Source organism: Schistocerca piceifrons, chromosome 3 (assembly GCF_021461385.2).
Source record: "Schistocerca piceifrons isolate TAMUIC-IGC-003096 chromosome 3, iqSchPice1.1, whole genome shotgun sequence".
Classification (NCBI taxonomy): domain Eukaryota; kingdom Metazoa; phylum Arthropoda; class Insecta; order Orthoptera; family Acrididae; genus Schistocerca; species Schistocerca piceifrons.
Genome location: NC_060140.1, coordinates 754,597,138 through 754,614,857, shown reverse-complemented (window position 1 = coordinate 754,614,857; position 17,720 = coordinate 754,597,138). Strand labels below are relative to the sequence as shown.

Here is a 17,720-nt window from a genome sequence, read left to right as displayed (position 1 = left end):
TGGATTGACCGTGGCAGATCCATTCATTGCCTGCTAGATCAATCGACCTAACCCCATTAGACTTCTTTAATAGGGCTGGTTAAAGTGGGATGTGTACGCTACGAAGACGGATACACATGAAGAACTTCTCGCTCGCATCACCGATACTGTTGCCCGCTTTAAGGTCCAGCGAGATGATGTTGGACGAGCAGCACATGACACCCTCCAATTCATTGACAAAAGCACTGAGATGGCTGGGGGGGTCTTTCGAATACCTCATGTTCGATAGGTCAGACATCTGTCCTACCATCAATCTGTCCACCTCAGGGCTTACATAGCATTTCGGTAAGTAACGTTCACGCTTATCTTCATAATCATTCATGGATTTGTGTAGTCTTCAACCTCTTCTGTTCCATAACGATAGAAAATCGGACACGTATTCATAGAACTTTTGTGGTTTATTTTCACATGTTAAATCACCTCACAAATTATGTAATTTTCCTCGTGAATCACCCCTTGGACTCCACGAGGATTTTTTTTTTTGGGGGGGCGGGGGAGGGGGGCATTTATTCCTTCTCGAGTGCAGCGGGACACCTGCGACCCACTTAAAGTAGTTATTAAACTGTAAACAAATTTAGAAATGTGGCCTGATCTATGTATCCATTCCAAAACCAGGAAACCAATTTTTACAATAACAGCAGAAACGCTAGTTAATTTAGCCACGGAAGAGTTAATTTGTTAAATGTAACTGCAAATTTTAGTCAGATGACGAAATAAATGAAACAGTATCCTTTCATACTCTTATACATGTACTCCTAGTTCGGAAGCATTAGGGGCCATTCACTCTGAGAGTTGACAACTTGCACGGAGGTTAGTGTAGGCGACGCCCGCTAGCAGTGTGAAGTGAGTGTGTGCAGAGCGCGGTGGTGGACTCCCGCCTCCCACGCAAGCCGGCAGCGCCAGTTGACAGCAGTGGTTCCCACGGCCCGGTCTGTGCTAGCCACATAAGACGCGCAACCCAGCTGCGTAGCCAGGGTCAGCCGGCTCACTTTGCCGCTCTTCGGAGCGTCACCGGCTTGGCTGGCTGGTTGGTTCGTTGGCACAACTTGCCCGCGCGTCTGGCAGGTAGTGCCGATCCGTGTCCCCTATCGAAGTTCTCCGTCTGGCACGGCAGAAGCAGCGTAAATTTGGAGTCACTCGTTGGCGGGACTGGTTTTTGGAGCCCCCTTCCGAGGTCATCGGTGTCACCAACACGGCTTTAATTCTTTCTGCTAACGAACTTAATGGCTGATTTAAATGCCCGAGTGTGTTGTCATTAACGCGTTTACATTGCGAGTAGCTTAGGAACATTTCTTAGCCCGGTTGTTTCTTTGTAAGCATGGCACGATTTATTTCATTGCCATTTATACGAACTTCGTTACGTAAGCGAATCACACACGACCTTCATACTTATAGAGAGGGTATCTATAAGCCTTCAACAGTACTGTATCGTGTCCCAAGTTTGTCAAACGTATTTTTAGGTGATGTTAAGTTGGAGGAAGAAGCCTTTCTTCGTTAATAATTGTAGTTGAGTTCTGTGTTTATGGATGTAATTACTTGAGGAAATACAGCAACCTGACATTTCTATACACTTTTATCTGTGCCAGACACGTTTTGGGTTTTCGCCCATTTGCAGGTGATATAATACATTTACATCTCCATTAGCTGTAAATTTGTATCCACTGCATTTTGAACACTGTTACTGCCCTGAGCAAAATAAAAATTCCTGTACGTACCATGTTTCCACCGAGCGAGGTGGCGCAGTGGTTAGCACACTGGACCCGCATTCGGAAGGACAACGATTCAGTCCCGCGTCCGGCCATCCTGACTGAGGTTTTCCGTGATTTCCCTAAATCGCTCCAGCCAAATGCCGGGATGGTTCCTCTGACAGGGCACGGCTGACTTCCATCCCCATCCTTCCGTAATCCAATGAGACTGATGACCTTGCTGTTTTTCTCCTCTTCCCCCAAATCAATCCACCATGTTTCCATAACTGATAGTTACTTTTAGTTAACAGTGGTACTTACATTTACTGCTGTTCTGTAACCTGTAGTGCCTTATTTCGCATTTATATGCAGGACACACACGTTCAGCTTCATTGGTGTCTCGATGCAGCGCAGCATTCGCCATGTGGCTGACTTACCTGTTTGTTTCAGTAATTACATCTCAAAGTCAAGCTCCCATTTTGTTATACACTAAGGTATCATGGGATACCTCCTAATATAGTGTCGGACCTCCTTTTTCCCTGTGTAGTGCTGCAAATCGACGTGATGTGGACTCAACAAGTCTTTGAACGTCCCCTGCAGAAATATTGAGCCATGCTGCCTCTATAGCGAAGTGAAAGTGTTGACGGTGCAGGAATTTGTGAACGAACTGATCTCTAGACTATGTCCAATAAATGTTCGATGACATTCTTGTCGGATAATCTTGGTGCCCAAACCATTCGATCGAATTGTCCATAATGGTCTTAAAATCGATCACAAACAACTGTGACCCGGTCGCATGGAGCATTGTCATCCATAAAAATTCCATCGTTCTTTGGGAACGTGACATTCGTGGACAACGGCAAATGGTGTCCAAGTAGCCAAAGGAAACCGAGGACCCAGTCCATTCTATGCACATGCAGCCCACACTATTATGGAGCCACCACCAGGTTGCATAGCGCCTTGTTGACAACTTGGGTCTATGGTTTCGTGGGGTCTGCGCCACACTCAAGGCAAACAATCAGCTCTTACCAACTGAAATCGGAACTCATCTGACGAGGTTACGGTTTTCCATTCGTCAAGCGTCAATTTGGTATGCCCACGAGCCCAGGAGAGGCGCTGCAGGCACTCGCGTCGGTCGTCTGCTGCCGTAGTTTATTAACGCAAAATTTCGCCACACTGTCCTAACTGTCCTTCATCGAACGTCCCATATTGAATTCTGCGGCTATTTCACGCAGTGTTGCTTGTCTTTTAGCAATTACACCTCCACGCAGACGCCACTACTCTCGGTCGTTCAGTAAAGGCAGCCGCCCACTATGATGTCCGTGGTGAGAGGTAATGCGCTTTTATTCCGTGTGTACGCGGCATCTGCATATGTACATATCGCTATCTCATGACTTCGTCACCATCGTGTGTATTCAGAAATTGACAACTGGCGACTTAAAAACCTAATACATGCCTGAGTATTAGTGGAGAAATGCCGTTCAAATGGTTCAAATGGCTTTAAGCACCGTGGGACTTAACATCTGAGGCCATCGATCCCCTAGACCTGGACCTACTTAAACTTAATTAACCTAAGGACATCACACACATCCATGCCCGAGGCAGGACTCGAACCTGCGACCGCAGCAGCAGCGCGATTCCGGACTGAAGCGCCTAGTATCGCTCGGCTACCGCGGCCGAATGCTGTTGTATCTTTTGCTTCACATACAATGAGCTGCTGTAACGACAACACTAGCGCAATTTACAGATAGAAGTTCTTGGGAATTTATGATACAAAATTGACTGTATTACAAATTAATATAAATAGCCACCTAAATAGCGCCACAATCACTGCCTAGCATTAACATACTACATGAATTTTTGTCCTGCAGATACTGAAACTGTCACAGCTGGTGGACTAGCAGTGCTATGTAAGTGAAAACAGTTTGCTCTCTAAGGAATGATACGCACTCTCAGTTGAAGAAGCTTACGAGAGCTACAATAAATTTACGTCGGCATCATTAAGCTACAAACCTGAGGTATTTCGTACAAAAGGTGGACTATTATTTGGGAGAATTAGCCTCAACATCTTCCTCAGTCCATCCTCATTGAGGTGTTCCGTGGGGTTCAATGAATCACCTCTGCCGATGGCTCGGAGACAACAGAGCCTTACTTCCCCAATCATAATCAATCCAGTTAATTATCTACAAGTCAACGGGAGATACACTCTACTGTCTTTTCATTGCTGTCTTAGGGTATGAACGCCCTTCATCGGAACGGATTCGTGTGTTACAAAACTGCCGCAACATTGCCCAGAAACGAAAAAAAAATTGGGTAAAATGATAATGCAAAAGAATATATTGTTGTGCTAATAGTACTTAAAATTCTTTCCGTAAATTGTGTGTACATTGACATTAAACTATCAAGACTTTTCGGATCTCTTCAGCACTGCGTAACTGGCAGAGAATAAGTCTCCAGCAGTCAGTAATAAATGTCATCAAATTCTAAACTAACTCTTTTTGCTCTAGCGCGTTTCCTTTTGTCTCTAGACCAGTTATTTTCCAACAGCCTTATTACATCACCTGTTCTTTCTGCCACTTTTCCACTTTGCTTTTTATATGAGGACTTACCCATGAGTTATAGTCCTGTGATTTATTAGAAGTTACTGAATACTCTTTTGGAGTCCTTAGTGAGAACTAAAGGTTTGGTGTTCAAAAGGGAAACATTATCAAAAGAATCGAGAATGGGTTAACAATTCAGTCAAAAACGTATTTACAGGCATTCTATTTACCATTTTAAAACCTTCGCATCTTACTAAAGTGACAACAATTAAAAATTTCACTAGTAATTTCAGTAATAACAATAATAATAATAATAATAATAATAATAATAACAGTAACAGTAATGATGATATGATGGAAAGAGCTTACGATCTGGCAAAAAAAAGCAACAAAACGTACGTAGCTAGAGAAAGAAAACTAAAACACTATACCACAGTGGTAAGACCAAAATGCTTATGTGCATGTGAATGGTTAACGATGAACTATAAGTTGGAAAGAATAAAGGTACTTGAAAGATGGATTATTAGAAAAACTGTGAGTGCAATAAAACTAAAAATGTTCGGAAATTGAGAAGTAACGAGATATACGAAAGTATTGAGAAAATAAATCAGCTTTGGACATCTCTACCGAATGAATGAGAACAGGTTCACGAAGCAAATATTCCAGTATTTCTGGAAAAAAAGTGATCCACAGTAGCATGGATTAGAGATATAATCTAGAAGAAAACAATATCAAAGATTCGGAAGTAATGAAAATAAAGTTTTTTTAAGAATAAATTACAAAATTTAGAAAGCTTTGAAGTTGAAGAAATAAGAAATCGAGAACAACATGGGCAGAAGAAAGGAAAAGAAAACAGGAAGAAAAATGGAGTAAATAATAATTTTTAAAATTTCTTTCTTTTGTTTTTTCCGTTTTTTCCTTTTAATAATAATAATAACTTCAGTAACTATAAAGCAATAAAACTTTCTGTTAGTACGGGATCATTTTATGACAATTTTATTTGTTTACGACATTTTCATTGCAGGGTTCGTCGCATATTTGCTATCTTCTGGTCTCTTAATTTTCTAACTAAAATTTATCTTTTCAGAAATTATGAATACCAAATGATTGAGTAAGTACTGTCAATGGACTGATAAATCCACCCGTGACTTGCCAAAGCCTTCCGAATGCGCATCGTATGCGGAGAATCATGACGAAATTATGTGTAGTAAAATTAAGGTAATCATAACCCGAAACCGATAGTTAAAAGAGTACTAGAAAGTACTAGTAGTAAGCTTCATGACTGTCATCGTATTTGTTGTAATTCCAGTGAACGTAACCACTGAGGAGGCGAACGTACGTCGCTTTTGTCCGAAGGAGCCGTCGTGGCAAAATTTCATGTGATACCCGACAACTTCTCAAAATACCAAGGATATAAGAAAGTTGGGAAGGAATATATGTATAGACTGTTGTGTTCCTTTCGTTCTATTGTTATCTGTTTCTTGAGATTTTTCTGCTTTACCGTACATGGTATTGTGCCATTCAGAATTTACAAATTATATCTAGGATGCCGTTTCAATCGCCACACCGTCGTGGCGTTGCAAGAACAACAGACAATTCAAAAATTAAAATTTCAGTTGTAATTCGTGAAATATTGTCAGATCTACAAAAATCAGTGTATTTCTCTGGTGAACACCTTCCATTTTGGAACAAGGAACTAAAGAGGAACAGATTCATTTCAAGAAACAAAATAGATATCTTTATTTTTGTGGTTGATCAGGAAACTATTCAGAGATCATTTTATGATTCTCCTGAAACTGTTATTTTAACTGACCAAAATCATTGACGTTTATGTGATACCGACATCTAGTTCCATACTCTGTAAATTACTGGCAGAGGGAAAATCAGTAGAGAAAAACAGATATCGGAAAGTATCCAACACAAAATCGACGAGGTGGGAGGAAAACGTACTCGAAGATAAGTTTAGCACAGAAAAGGAAGTCGTGGCCGGCTGCATGATACCAATCTGGAGACTGATGAAAAACCATAATTCCATTAATAAGGCTCTATTAATAGTGAGTTAAATGCTTTTCGGAAGTAAAGAAATACTCCATCTATCTCTTAGTTCGATCCATTGGTTTCAGGCAGTCTGCAGCAGAAGCGCGAGGTTGGTTGAACATGACCGACTGTTTCGGACTCCACGTTGGTTGGCATGGAGGACATTTTGTTCGAGATATCTCATCTGAGATGAATAATTATTAGAAGATACAAACCATCAAAACTTGAAAGTAACCACAAAAATAGAAAAACGAATGCCTTTAAGTTGTAAGACATTAGTAACTTTATCGGTCAAAATTATGGTGTCATCTTTATTTAGTTTCATTTTGATTACTTTTAATTATAATATTTTAGTGTGATTTCCTGTGTATGCTATTTTGACGGCACATTGAGACACGGAGGAAGTGACAGAAGTATTAAAAGTCGGAATGGAATGCAAAAAACATTCAACAATTTATTTTTACGAGGTTTGCTGAAAGTCCATGTCAAACGTTTTGAAATTTGTGTATTCAGAACAGAGTATCTGTCCTAATGGCTGTAGCGCTTTTCGTTCTTATTGACCCTGGGTGCACGTAACACATATTAAAATAAATGAGATGTTCTGGAAATTACTTCGTCAGCGGAGAGATTAAATGACTATTCCCGTTCGTGTTGCAGGTGGAGCCCGACGCGTGCCGCCTGCGCCTGCTGTGCCATCTGGCGGCTGACCCGCAATACTACTTCCCCGTCGCTGATATATTCCGCGAACAGATGAGGTAAATCGATAGAGTGTTCCATTCAGTTAAAAGATACAAGACGATTTATGTGAACATACGTCCGTAGTAAATTAATTTAAGAAGCGAAATTAAGCATTTCCACACTTAAGTACGAAATCCCTTACGAAGTCTGTAACAGGGTACTTCGTTCTACAGAAATACTAATTTCTCTCACGTGAAACGATGTGCCTTTAGAAGACACGGATCACGTTTCTCATTCAGATACGTGAACCAGCTAATAACAGCGAATGATTCGAACCGGAACGTTAATAATACGAGATAATATGAAATTTAACGTAAGCACACGAACTGCCCCTGTCCTTGAACGGAAGAAACTACGGAACAAACCCCTAGTAAAGCTGAATCCCATATTTTAACTTGTTTGTACTGACCTCACTTTTTTCTAAGTTTCTCGATTATGACGATAATCATTAGAAGACAACCGGACATTCCCACTGGAAGAAAAAAATTGTAGTGGGAATAATCGCAGTACCAAGACAGGTATCAATTTGTATATGGGTATCTATTTTAAACTTTTTGATCTGCCAACTCTGTGAGGTTCGATTCTTATCGAATTACTTCCACATTCCGTGCTACGCTGCCGACGGTCGCTGTAAATCCATCGTCTTGAAGCATGGACGTTGCTGATCAGTGACAGAATCTATCATCAGTGACGAAGCTCTGACAGCAGAGACTTAGAAAGGACGCGTTAATCTTCGTTCGCGTTGTTGGCAGAGAACGTCAATGTTCACATTAGTGTAACCTATAAAGTTTATTTCAATCGATAAACTGTATAATAGCTATACCAGTTTAGAGTGACTAGTAATTATTAACAGCCTGTAAATATTTCTTGGCATATAGCTGCGTCAAGGCGTGGTGAAGGTCAAAATTTCCATGAGACTTCACTCGTTTAGGGGGAGTCCATTGGAAATCTTGACTACTTAATAAGCTATTATAATGACTACTCAGTCGAACCCGGTAAGTCGATTAACTCAGTGGCTCGTGCAGCCTGTTCGCAGAGGGTCACAGATTTCAAGAACGTTTTTACACTGCCGCTTGTGAGACGAACTGAGCAGCTATAACTTCTGCTTAGTATTTCCTCCTCTCTTTTAATAGACAGAATGACATGTTATATGCCGTTGGAAAGCTGAGAAATCGATATATTTAGTTGTGTAAAACATAAACTATATCTTTCGATATTTTGCGAGTTATAAGCAATCGTTTTCAGATTTTGCTAGGTTTATCCTCTCCAGTTGCATCAAGAAAACACCCTCCTGATACTGTGTAGTGTGCAAAGAAGAAAGATAAAAAGTGATATACCGTTTGAGTGTGAGAAATGTCCAGTGACGTTGCCCATGTCTGTCATTTTTCAGGAATGCTACACCAACTAAAACTTCGAAACAGTATTATCTTTGGCCGAGCGGTTCTAGGCGCTTCAGTCTGGAACCGCGCGACCGCTACGGTCGCAGGTTCGAATCTTGCCTCGAGCATGGATGTGTGTGATGTCCTTAGGTTAGTTAGGTTTAATTAGTTCTAAGTTCTAGGGGACTGATGACCTCAGCAGGTAAGTCCCATAGTGCTCAGAGACATTTGAACCATTTTGAGTATTATCTTTACTCCCTTGGTAAATAGTAAAGATAGATTTATAAATAATTCCTATCACAAAAATTATATAACCTTGAGAAAATTGTGTAAGACAAAATATGCTGACTTTCGTAAATTTAAACGTAAATATAGGGTCAACTATGAGGTTAAACTACACTGCGCAAAAGAATTGCAAGGTCATTTTTGAGATCCCGACTTTTTCCCCTGTTGTGAGGCAGAAGTTTGCAATTTGGCCCACAGGTGCCTACAGACTTTCTGTGTAATGGTGTGAAAGCATGGCACCCTGTGACGTCATCCACGCACTCAGCGAGGCTTCAGATAGCAAGGTATCGACAAAAGCGAGAAAAAAGGCGAGAACGCAGAAGTTCATGTGGTAAGGTGTAAGGTGAGCTAATGATGTCACATTTGAACTAAACTCCACCACAATTCTGCCCAGTGCCACTGTAGGCGTGTCGCATGATGAGATAGTTGTCCAACCTCCCTTCGCCATACCTCACCTTCTATTCACACTTCTGCGATGAAGATCAGAACAATGACGTCGACCGTTAACAACCCGATGTGTCCTTATTGGTGGCCGAAGAAAACATTTTAGACCCACCACAGCTCAGAATCGACCGAAAAGGCCTCGGGAGGTGACGTAAAAGGCGCCCATGAACCCACCTCTTCCCTTGGAGCGTTTATTTGCACACATATCATGGTCTAAAACGACAGTCTGCAGTGTGATGTTGCACGGAACGAAACGACGATCTTAACAATCTTTGAGACTTTGAGACTGATGACCCTTTTCCCTCCCCCCCGGACGCTTCATTCTTAGGATACTGTAGGGCTGCAACACCCGCCACATGATGGAGCGTAGCGCGACCGCGGTTTTTGTTGTATTATACATAGTGGAACCACCGGGGACTGGTCAAAACCATTCGATAAAATTTAAACGTAGTGGGAAGCGTTGACACGTACATGAATAAAATCGCAAAAGGGTCCTCTAAGACCTCCATCCCTAGTTGGGCAACACCCATGGTGCCAGCTGACCACCTTTGTTGAGCATTTAAAAAATGTACATGTATAGAAACGATCCTTGACCGATTACTAGGCGCATGCGATCAGGAAATCCCTTCGACACCCCTCAAACTCCGCAAACAGGCGTTAGAGCAGCGCTATAGCGCCACCGCCACTCAGTTCTAGTGTGCTGTGGTGGTGAACGCACCGAGGGACACGGTAGTTTCATTGGGGCTGTTGTGGCTCTCCTGAGGACTTTTCGGGTCGATTCTGAGCGGTGGTTGTCTGAAGTAGTTTCCTCAACCACCCACGAGAAAATCGCGAAATTTAATCACTGGGCGTCGTGGTTCTGACCTTCATTGCAGAGGTGTCGTGAGAAAGAGTGAGATGCGGTGAAAGGCTGGGGGGCGAAACGACCTTACCATCGTGTGACACGTCCACTTGGCGTTGGGCAAAACTGTAGTGAAATTGGTGCCAATGTGACGTCAGTAACCCACTTAGTCCTCATAGGAACTTCTGGGCTTTGGCGCCGTTTTCGCACCTTGCTGACTAAAGCGTCACCGAACGCGATGTTGGCGTCTCGTGGCGCCACGCTTTTTCAGTATGAAGTTACAGAGGAAGGTTGTAGGCACCTTATAGATAAATTTCACACTCCTATGTCGCAACAGGGGAAAATGACGGGGTTTAAAAATGAGCAGTGTATTTGTGTGAAGATTGACTGCTGGACGGGCAGTGTCCCTTCCGACTGCACATAACGCTTCATGAGCGCCGCTATGTAGGAAGCCGAGTAAGATAACTGCAGATCGGCTGCCTGCGAGCGTTACTCTAGCTCCGTATTCTCCTTCACTCGCCGCGAGACTGTTCGGCGGCGTCATGTATAAAGACAGAGGTCGCTGCGAATGACCGCGCCCACAACGCAGCAGTTAGTATACTTCCGGACCTCTATATGAGAGGGCACGTGCAGAGACCCAGCAGAAGACAGGGGAAAGATACGCCGATGGTTCGACGAACCTGGAGGGCCAGGGCTACTATCATCAGATACTAGAAGCGACCATTCAGAACCGAGGACAATATTCCCTGAGACTAACTTAAAGTAAATCCAACAGAACAGCTTTGACTACATCTAAACATTGTAAAAATTAATAAATTTTCCCCTTGCAACTCTAAGTCTTTGTACTTGTAGTACAAATATCCAGCAGGAATCCGACGCCGGCCGGTGTGACTGACCGGTTCTTGGCGCTTCAGTCTGGAACCGCGCGACCGCTACGGTCGCAGGTTCGAATCCTGCCTCGGGAATGGATGTGTGTTATGTCCTTAGGTTAGTAGTTCTAAGTTCTAGGGGACTGATGACCTCAGCTGTTAAGTCCCATAGTGCTCAGAGCCATTTGAGCCATTTCTGAGGAATCCGCCGCCTACAACTACAGATGCAACACTGAGTGAAATAAATTTTATAGTTACGAACAGTTAATGTCTTTTTCACTTCCCAGCCGTAATTGTTTCGAGTTGGCTGTTAAACATGTTTTTTCCTTTATTGTAATTTCCATTCCACATCAGGGGGGGGCTGGCAGCAGAATAAGCGCTGCCCTTCAGCTGAGAGACGTAAATAGACTGGAGGACATGTAAAACAATATAAAGAAGAAAACATGGCGGAATATAGAAGCAAAAAAGGCGGAACAGAAGAAACGAAAGCAAACAAAGCAGTGTCTGAAAACCTAAAAAAAGTTATGTTACATAAAAAACACACACTAGATTAAAAGGCACCAGGCAAAGTACGGCCGGAGCATGAAAGTCGTAGAACGATGAAAACAGCCACGTGATGGACGGCGTAGAATGGTACAGTCATGGACGAAAAACAGGTCGAGCCCACAATGAAAACCACGTCACTAGATGACACTGTATAATGTCACCGAAACACAACACTAACGCTTCACACTGATAACGAATAATAGCCTGAGAGGACCTGCCAGAGGGGGGGGGGGGAGAAGGGAAAAAAGGAGGATAGGGGGAGGGTAAAGAAAGGGAGATGAGGTGGGTGGGGGGGGGGGCCCTCTGAAGGGGGGCTGGGGAGGGAAGGGACGGGCGAGGAAAACAGCCGAGGAGGGGCTGCAGGAATTCAGGGAGGGAAGGAGGAAAATACTCTGTGGCAGAAGGAGAGGAGCTGTTAAACAGGAGACCGTAGTTCTAAATCCTGCTTCAGGGACAGTAACGTTGTGGTTTTGAGTGTGTCGTTGTTGTGTGTGCACCCTTTAGATGTGGGGTATAAACGTATTTATGAAGATTCAGAAAAGTGCAATATAAATCCAACGATACAGATGTATCTCTCTTTCCTATCATTTTTCCCGTCGTGGGGGTTGCGTTGTTGTCAAGATTTGGTAAAACTGTTTCATTATAACTTTAAGACCTGATACTCCTCCTGTCGTCACATTAATCAATCGATGCTCTGCGCCGCCTGTCTTTGATTCGCGTAAATTTGTGTTGTTTGTATTATCTTTTCTTAAGTGTTCGTGTAACGTATCTTCTGAAGTGGAAATTTGGGACCAGCCCACCATTGATCTAACAGAGCATGGAAGACTGAATGAAAACCACACTCATCCTGCCCGGTGTACCAGACAAAAGGTCGTTAACCCGTTGCGAGGTCCCGCTTCCGATTTGTCTCTTCTATTTCTGTCGTAAACGAGCGCGGCTCGTTGAGCTATACGGACAAGTCATCAGCACCATGTTACATTGGCGTGAGAAGTGAGCTAGGACTTCAAAACCGGTCTTTCTGAATGTGGTTACACATTGCACAAATACATTTCCATATTTCTGAGTAAATTCATCGTGGTCCGTCTTTGTTGCCTTCTATGCTTTGAGTCCCAAGTTATCAAACGCCTTATATACACTAAAGTGCCAAAGAAACTGGAATATGGATGCGAATTCAATACAGAGATATTTAAACAGGCAGAATACGGCACTGCAGTCGGCAATACCCATATCAGACAACAAGTGTTTGGCGCAGTTGTTAGGTCAGTTACTGCTGTTACAATAGCACGTTATCAAAATTTAAGTGAGTCTGAACGTCGTGTTATAGTAGGTGCACGAGCGATGGGACACAGCATCTCCGAGGTAGCGATGAAGAGGGAATTTTCCCATACGACCATTTCACATGTGTACCGTGAATATCAGGAATCCGGTAAACCATCCAATCTCCTACATCGCTGCAGCCGGAAAAACATCCTGCAAGAACGGGACTAACGACGACTGAAGAGAATCAATAGTTCAACATGACGGAAGTACAACCCTTCCGCAAATTGGTGCAGATTTCAATGCTGGGCCAACAACAAGTGTCAGCGTGAGAACCATTCAATGAAACATCATCAGTATGGGCTTTTGGAGCCGAAGGACCACTCGTGTGCCCCTGGTGGCTGGCCGGCTGAATCTCGATTCAGATTGCATCGAGCTGATGAACTTGTACGGATATGGAGACAACCTCATGAATCCTGGACCCTAATATCAGCAGGGGACTGTTCAAGCTGTTGGAGGCTCTGTAATGGTGTGGGGCGTGTGCAGTTGGAGTGATATTGGACCGCTGATAAGTCTAGATACGGCTCTTACAAGAATCCTGTCTGATCATCTGCATCTATTGATATCCATTGTGCATTCCGACGGACTTAGCCAATTCCAGCAGGACAGTGCGACACCCCACACGCCCAGAATTGCTACAGAAAGGGTCCAGGAACACACTTCTGTGTTTAAACGCTTCCGCTGGCCATGAAACTCCCCAGACATGAACATTATTGACCATATTTGTGATGCCTTGCAACGTGCTGTTCAGAAGAGCACTGTTACAGATTTATGGACAGCCTGCAGGATTCATGGTGTCATTTCCCTCCAGCACTACTTCAGACGTTAGTCGAGTCCATGCCACGTCGTACTGCAGCACTTCTGCATGCTTGCGGGTGCCCTGCACAATATTAAGCAAGTGTACCAGTTTCTTTGGCTCTTCAGTGTATCAGTGATCAGTTTTTACCGACTGAAACATGGAACACTAAAGAAAAAGAACGTGACGTTTATTTGTCATTCTCAGTTCAATGAAAATGAAAGGCTGGGCTCATGCTGGTAAACGGACAGAAAACAAGTAATGTTTTATTATATGTCATATTTGTCCTTCTTGTACATCTCTTCAATTGATCCCATATATTTAATAGACTCGAGGAAAATATATTGTCTGAGAAATGTCGCGGTATCTCTGGCCAACTAAAGATGGTCTCCTGTCTCTGTCTGCAACTCTTGCCAAAGCACAGCAATGAAAAGAGCGAATAAAGCTTGTTGAATTAAATTGAAGGTATTATGGAGAAGTATTCATTACCCGTTAACACGTTTGGCCTTATAGAGAATGACATTTTTAGGCCAATGTCGACAAATATGTATCAGAGTGACGATCGTTTCCATCAACTGGGAGACGTCAACGGCTGGCGTAAGGGTATCCCCGTGTGTGCCATTCTACAGTTTATGCCGTTCAAGACCAAGACTCAGTAACATAGTGCATTCTGCAGTAAAATACGATTAGAGAAACAAGTTTGCGTGAAACTGAATATATTTCGGGAAAGTGGAAGATGGAGATATTTGAGGCATGGTTACGTAGAACGGGGTATGTAATTCTTGGAGAAGCAGTGTCGGCTGCACAGTGGGAAAGAAGACGACGGGCGGGACATGCCCCTCGTCTGCCTTGACATTACGCTTTATGTATATAAGCCAGTGCCGTAATATTCTGGCATTTCAGAAGTCGCGCACACTGCTTCAATTAAGTCGATGGTTCCGCCGCGGCGTGTCTGTTTTCTTCAGCCCGGTGCGCTTGCGGCGGGCGTGAGGTCAGAGATCTTATTTTCACCATCCGCCGTCACTGTAGTTACAACACAACTTCGAAGCACCCGCTGCGCTTTCCCTGCGATACTTCGCAGCCACAGAAACCAGTAAACCCTGCACGTGTTTGCGACGCACCTCGTTTTGTTTCAGGATAACCATTTGGCCCACTTTTGAATGGAATGGCCTGCCGCAAATCTCCGGAGGGGACGTCGTTATTCTTGTTGTGGTATTTCCCAATAAGGCTGGTTTGATGCAACTCAACACGCTAGTCTATCACGTGCGGATCTATTTATCTCTGAATAACTACTGCAACCTACATCAACTTGAACCACAGTTCCTTCCGTCATATACGTTAGCCTTTTCTCCCTAGTTCAGAACACTGCTTCCTTATTAGCTATCTGCTCTGCGCATACAATAATCAGCTCTCTCCTGTAGTACCATGTTTCAAAAGTTTCTATTGTGGTCTTGTTTATACTGCTTATCGTTCGCGTTTCACTGTCATACAATTCTACATTCTGGACAGATCTTCTCGGAAGGGACTTTCTAACACTTAAATTTACATTACATGCTATCAAAATTTGCTAGTTCATTAAAACTGTGTGCCAGATCGGGAGCAAAAGCTTTAACCTTGCCTTTTGTGGGCAACGCCTTTTCTTTTATTCCAGAACCTCATTTATTACGATCTGGACTCATCATCCTCATAAATTTTCATTGTCTTAATTATAGTATAATGCAATAATGACTAGATAATCATCGGTTTCGGTTGATTGGCAACAATCTCCAGATTAACTTAAGTAAACTGAAAAATAACCTTCCAGGTAAGTTGAAAATATCGTAAAAATACTTCAAAAACGTACGTTTTTATAAAAAAATATTAATAAACCTGCTTTCTTTACGCTATAACTACACCTAAGTGCAGTGTTAACGACGACAACATCGATGTAGGGGTAGTTTGTCATCATCCAAAAGCTGCTCAAAGCATGACTTTTAGCCCGTGAAACCAGTAGGGGACAATTGCTGCACGTGCGTGTTCGCGACCGCCGCTATCTGGTACTTATAACTGACAGGTGGCTCTTGAGGACACACAGTTAACAGTTTTCATAAAAAGAAAAAGAAAAAAAAACTGAAGTTGCGATAGCACTTATAAAATTACGGAGACATGAACAAAAACGTACATGAACTTGTTAATTCAAATATAAGTACAAAATCACAAAACCGTGCCAAAATAAATACAATCAGCAAACTATTGAAGGCCTTGGTACAATAACGGGGCAAGGCACGTTTGCATAATTTAGTGTAAAACTCAAGAAACTGTCCATAGATTAGAAAAAGGTTTTAATTGTTCTTATCTTTTCCCCATCTTTATTTGGATGACTAACACACCGTAGTATCCTATGACATGAGCGGGAAAAGATGTATTACATTAATTATTGAATCTCATATACGTGGACTTGTCTCGCTCTTGCACCAAACAACTTTGTTTTTTTTGAATATGGTAACAACTAAAGAATATGGTAATAACTAAAGAAATAACAATTAGTAGCACTTACAGATTACTGAATTCTTATCAGCCGTCTGACAATTAAAAAAAAAATAAGGATATCCTGATAACAGTCATAACCATTATAAAATTCCATGTTTAAGGCTCGCACATATTTCTTGGGAAGTCTCAGAGCATCTTTACATTTTCAAGCTATAACTGACAGATGCACTTTATTAAGTTTCCCCACAGAAAAATTCAATGTATTTGAGGATTTCTGAGTGACGAATTCATGATAAATAAATTGTGATAATGACGCACTACAGCGAACTACATGCTTCTACGCGTTGGGGTATTCAGAGAACCTGCACTGTGAACCAGTAAACTTCTGAACATCGGCACCATTAATATTAGATCGAAACAGCCTTTTAGGCGGTATGAGAAGTCTAAATATAGATCTTTTGTAACATCAACCGTAGTGAAGTTCTTGGACGTATTTTGCATACCATAATCTGACTACGCTTTGGTGCAATGAGTAGGCAAGCCCTGGACATATCCGTTTCTTGCCTCAAACACCCCACATTGACAAGTCCATTCCCTATGTTATTCGAATTCGTATTACGGACAGGTCTTTTTTTTGCGCCAGACTTCCGACGAAATTTCAGACTCCACAATGGATGTAAAATCTTATTTCCGGTCAGAACTAGACATACCTGGTTATTGCACTAATGCCTTCAATTCTCGGGAAACGAAAGGAAGTGAAAATCCCTCCACCAGGCCCTAAAGAAAACGCGATAGTTGACCGACCGCCGTGTCATCCTCATTCGTCATCGGAAAAAGTGTAAAGGGTCAAGGGATTAGCACACCGCACTCCCGTCCGTTGCCGACGTTCCTACCTTGGAGCCGCTACCTCTCAATCTAGTAGCTGGTCAGTTGACACAACAAGGCTGAATGCTCTCCGCTCCATTCCTCTTTCCAAGGTAATCAGTTATCAGACGGTAGTTATTTAAAACGAAGGGTAAGCTAAGAAATCTAATTTCTACATTTTCAAGAAATGAGAAATACGAACAATATTTCATCATGGCTGAACTTTTGTAGTTTCGTTGTCGATTGTGTATAATATCACGGTAAATGTAAACCAAACAGTATAAAAAAAAATATTCCATTGAAGATGTCTTCCAAAGAATAAAGGAGAAAAGAGTATGGCACAAAAATTGTGTTTCACTGAGTTGTGATTAGACGGTCCCTATGTAAAAATGAGCAACATACCGTAGCCGTGCTTCAATGTAATACGGTCACTTTTTCCCCCAAATCTCAAACAAGTCTACTGCTTTGAATATTTTATTTTTCCTTGTCTACTTTCCTGAGCATCACCTGATTTAATTCGACTACACTACATCACCATTGTTTCACTTTTGTTCGTATTCGTACTTTAGCCCTTTTGAGAAACTATCGATTCCGTTCAACTGATCTTCCGGGTCCTTTCCCACCTGACAGAATTACAATGACGACGAAAGACGATAATTTTTTTATCTCGTCTCCCTGAACCTCAATTCTCTTTCCAAATTTCTCAATGGTATTTTTTACTGCTTGCTCGTCATACAGACTGACTAACTTGAGGGATAGATTACAGCCCTGTTCCCGCTTCTTTCTTATCTCCCGCATATCTTTAGACGCTTACGACTGGATTCTGTTTTCCGTACAAGCACAAGATGACGTTTGATTTTCTGTGTGTTAT

At 42.4% G+C, this 17,720-nt stretch overlaps 1 protein-coding gene across 1 annotated transcript in view; it reads left to right on the top strand.

The window, feature by feature from the left end:
* The window catches only part of LOC124789857, an 858,265-nt gene that overhangs the window by 688,001 nt on the left and 152,544 nt on the right, over positions 1-17,720 (top strand). The window contains exon 4 of the mRNA XM_047257370.1: positions 6,959-7,056. Coding sequence (XP_047113326.1) covers positions 6,959-7,056 — 98 coding nt within the window. The remainder of the gene's footprint in view (positions 1-6,958; positions 7,057-17,720) is intronic.